Genomic DNA, 4,821 nt, shown 5'->3' on the forward strand with positions numbered 1-4,821 from the left:
AAAGTTGTTCTTCGTCTGATTCCAATCTGGCTAATCGAGCTTGTCTGAGTCTTGCCCGCAAGGTTCTCTCGATTTTTGCGTCAAAAGGAAAATCAGTTGAGGCCTTACCTCGCATACAAATATCAGACACAAATCAGTTGATATAATCGAAATAAAATATTCAAAATAACGGAAAATAAATTTTAGTTGCAGAGCAACAAAATTTTAATTGAGATAATTTTAAACTTATATTTGACAATCCCCGGCAACGGCACCAAAAACTTGATCGGGAAAATAGCAAGTGTACTATTTTGCCGATGTAGTAATAAGAGGGGTGTTTCCCAAAGATCGATCTCGAGGATTGCGCATCAATATATGTGTAAACAATCACTCAATTGAACAAAAGTACTAGTTTGGGTTTTGTAAAATTCACTGTATGGGAAAATAAAACAAAATAAATATTTTCACGCATAAAAAGTTCAAAATTTCGTTGATCTTCAATCGTATTCGCTCTTGAAGGATCTCCGTTCTTCGTCGCATTCCACTACTTCAATCTTTATCATCTCTAATTTTGATCATGAAAAGTCCCTTTCTCCATATTCAAATCTCATGTAAATAGTTACGGATGACAATTTTTATCTAGCAAAAGTCCAGAATGCCCTCCGGGATAAGCCATGCCAAAAACAACAAAAAACTGGAAAATCAAGTGTCCAAGCCAACACTGGCCATGTCAGGCAACACGACAGGCCGTGTTGGGCTTCTGGTGTGAAAGGCTTGACACGCCTCTTCAGGGAGACTGACACGGGCCGTGTCAGCTGACACGGGCACCCGCGTCAGCTCCCTGTTTTCCTCTTCCAAGTGTCTTCTCCTGACACGGCCCGTGTTGGACAACACAGGTGGCTGTGTCAGAACTATTGTACTGTCAAATTTTCTTCTTCCGACGGGCCCGGAACATCCTGATTACATACTCTTCAGGAAGCTCTCCTGTTGAAGGGAAGGGTTCTGGAACAACTGAGTCTTGTTCCTCTACCTCCTAATGTACACCAACATAAGTGTTTGTGGTGGTGGAGAGAATGACAGAGGCTTATTTGTTTTAGCTAAAATTTACCAAAGGGGGAGATTGTTGATTCCTTAGGATTGGCAGTAATTATAGAAAACAAATAATGGAATCATCTCTGTTGTTTTAATATGTTGGGTTGAAGAAATTCAACATCTGGACCAACATGTCATGTACGATGTCACGACATCAGGTCTGTGACATCGCACATGTGTAGAAAACTGAATTAATTAATTCAGTATATGTTCTGGGATCAGCAAGGATATCTGGTGAATATCCTAACTCCCAGGTGGAGGTCTTGAAGACTCAATCAGAATATATATAGGCTCTAAATATGGAGATATATATGGAGAGAGTTTAGGAACTTGAAGACCTTGTTTGTAGCAGAATTTTTCTGCTGAAGTTGCAACAGCAAAGAACAAGTCTGCTGCAATTTTCTGAAGGCCCAAATCCAGTTGGGTGATTAGGTTATAAATAGTTGATTGTAATCTAGTCTTTGTAAGCCTCTTAGAATGAATTTTTAGGGGTGTGTGTAAGGTAAACCTCCCAATCTGTGGGAAGGGTACCATGTGTTTCTCAGTGGTAAACCTGAGAGTGTTTGTTACTCAAAGCCTGTAGGCAAGAGTAATTATGTTCTTGAATGAAGCTGTGAAGCAAGTTCAAGGTGTTTGCACATTACATTGTATTTGTAGTGATAGGAATGGAAACTGGAGGTTTCTATCTAGGAGTTCCTAGGTATAGATTGCATTGGGTAGGGATTAAGTGATGAGTTGTAAACGGGGGAGTTTAACTCTGAATTGATACTACTAATAGTGGATCTTCTTCCTGGCTTGGTAGCCCCCAGATGTAGGTCATGTTGGACTGAACTGGGTTAACAATTTCTTGTGTTTGTTTTCCTTCTGTATGATATAATCATGTCTGCCAAACTGAGCATGTAATTCAGTCTGTTCAGCAAGATAATAGCAGACCTGATACATAGCCTTCTGTTGGAATGTCAAGCAGAATGTTTTGACATTCATCAACAACAGCACATACTGTATAATAAGCTGATGATCTCAGTTCAGTATGTAGTGAAGTCTGGATTTCAAAATCATCACAGACCTGGCCAAAAAATCATTGTGAACCTGTCAAACTGGGTGTCTTGACAGTTCTTCCAGAAAGCTAATACTGATGTAGAGACTGGTTGGTCTTTTACAGTACAACAAATTTAGCTCAGTCTGTTTTCAGGAACCAAACAGACTTAGCATATGGTTCTGGACTTGGATGTCAAACGGAATGTTGTGACATTCACTCCTCACTGCATATGCTAAATTGTTGGATGGTTAGTTTTCTGTTTCAGGATTTTTCTCAGGCTATTCTTCAGGAATCCACCAGCTGATCTAAAATCTAGGAAACTAACAACTAAGCTACAATTAATGAACCTGGCAAATAATCTATTTTCTAGCTCCTTAATAAGTGAAGATTAGTTTAACTTGTTACAACCTTTAATTTACGAAATACAAGTACATGACCAACAAACTGGAACAATGTAACAGATGATGTTCAAAACAGGATTGAGACATCGTGCTGATATCTGTGTAGGAAAACGACAGAAGGGAAGGTTATGGTGCACATAACTAAGGGTTCCTCCTTTCTAGGATGACATAGAAGGAGAGGTCGTGACACTGTGAAAAGGTGCACATTAGTACAAAGTGTAATAACTGTCTTGCTGTAATAGGTACAATGTTAGATCAGATGTCGTGACTTGAAGTAGAACATCTGAATACTGACTACGCCAGAATTTCAGGTTTTATAGGGTTGAGTTAGGCCCAATCACACATTTTTAACATGGTATCAGAACCTCTTTTAAGATCTAGTGGACCACCCACCATTTATTTCCATGCTCCAGATGTCCAGTCCTGGGCGTGAGGGGGTGTGTTAAGAGTCCCACATTGGACAATATATGGCCTGAACATGTGTTTATAAATGGGGGCAGTCCTCACTCTACCAACCGTTTTTGTAGGGTTGAGTTAGGCCCAATCACACATTCTTAACATGGTATCAGAACCTCGTTTAAGATCCAGTGGACCACCCACCATTTATTTCCATGCTCCAGATGTCCGGTCCTGGGCGTGAGGGGGTGTGTTAAGAGTCCGACATTGGAAAATATATGGCCTAAACATGTGTTTATAAGTGGGGACAGTCCTCACTCTACCAACCAGTTTTGTAGGGTTGAGTTAGGCCCAAACCAAACATTCTTAACATGGTATCAGAGCCTCGTCTAAGATCCGGTGGGCCACCTACTTTGGTTTCCGCTATCGGGCCACCCACCATTTATTTCCATGCTCCAGATGTCCAGTCCTGGGCGTGAGGGGGTGTGTGAAGAGTCCCACATCGGACAATATATGGCCTGAACATGTGTTTATAAGTGGGGACAATCCTCACTCTACCAACCAGTTTTGTAGGGTTGAGTTAGGCCCAAACCAAACATTCTTAACATGATTGGGCCTAACTCAACCCTACAAAACTGGTTGGTAGAGTGAGGACTGGCCCCATTTATAAACACATGTGCAGGCCATATATTGTCCAATGTGGGACTCTTAACACACCCCCTCACGCCCAATATCGGACATCTGGAGCGTGGAAATAAATGGTGGGTGGTCCACTGGATCTTAAACGAGGTTCTGATACCATGTTAAGAATGTGTGATTGGGCCTAACTCAACCCTACAAAACCGGTTGGTAGAGTGAGGACTGCAACCATTTATAAACACATGTTCAGGCCATATATTGTCCAATGTGGGACTCTTAACAGAAACAACAATGCAAAACATCTAAATTACTAAACAAAACAATAAAATAAGTAGACTAATGTGTTACCGACTTCGTACAAAGGTGTCGAATGAGTGTCAGAAAACAAGTAGAATTGGAGACTGATCAGTCATCAATTGTCTCAGTAAACTTTCGTTTAATACTAGCCAATTCCTTCAGACTTATCTTTGTTTGTACCATGTAAAACTGCTCATGGAACATTCTCTCTAGTTGATTCCAAGTGTGGATCGAACATTGTGGCAAGGTGGTGAACCATGTGAAGGCTATCTTTGTGAGAGAACTTGGGAAAAACTTTATCCTAAGGTTCTCATTGTTTAACATGTCTCCTACCTCAATTAAATATCTAGCCACGTGTTCGACAGTGGATTCAGTAGTATCCCCAGAAAACTTAGTGAATTTGGGAATTTTTGTTCTAGGGGGTGCTTCTGCCTGTAAGATATACTTTGACAGAGCTGATGTATAATTCGGCCTTCGAAGGCCAAAGTTTACCCCATTTCGAACCATAATTCTCTCGACCATGGATGCTAGATTATTATCTACTGATAAATCGTCATGTTGAACTTGCCGTATGATATCATTGGCGTTTTGGTTTCTATTTACCATTACTACCCTTGGTTCCCTTTCTCTGGGTATTTTTGGTTCGATCCTAAGGGGTACAACTCCTACTTCTTGATTTACCATCTCTGGTTGCAATTGATTTTGTGGGGTCTGGTTGATAGTAAGGTCTTCTTCGAATGTTTCCCCCTGGTTTTCTCTTACCCAATCCCTAGGAGGGTGTCGTTGGGGTTGTGGTACACCCAGGAATTCAGACATTCGCGCCACCTGCACTATTATCTGTTGATTCGACTGAGCCATATTTTGAATCAGAGGATTTAATACGGTGGTCAATGTTTGGGTCAACATTTGGACCATCTCATGGTTACTTTCGTCCAACTGTTGTCTCCACACGATTGCAGAGCTATTCTAGGTAATTGT

The 4,821-nt window shown here is 40.9% G+C and overlaps 1 protein-coding gene across 1 annotated transcript; it reads right to left on the reverse strand.

Annotated features, from left to right (window-relative positions):
- Positions 1-3,951: 3,951 nt before the first annotated feature.
- Positions 3,952-4,449, reverse strand: LOC127131484 (uncharacterized). Its single transcript, XM_051060405.1, has one exon. The coding sequence runs from the start codon at positions 4,447-4,449 to the stop codon at positions 3,952-3,954; it is 498 nt and encodes a 165-aa protein (XP_050916362.1).
- Between the last annotated feature and the right edge of the window lie 372 nt (positions 4,450-4,821).

Source organism: Lathyrus oleraceus, chromosome 3 (assembly GCF_024323335.1).
Source record: "Lathyrus oleraceus cultivar Zhongwan6 chromosome 3, CAAS_Psat_ZW6_1.0, whole genome shotgun sequence".
Lineage (NCBI taxonomy): Eukaryota > Viridiplantae > Streptophyta > Magnoliopsida > Fabales > Fabaceae > Lathyrus > Lathyrus oleraceus.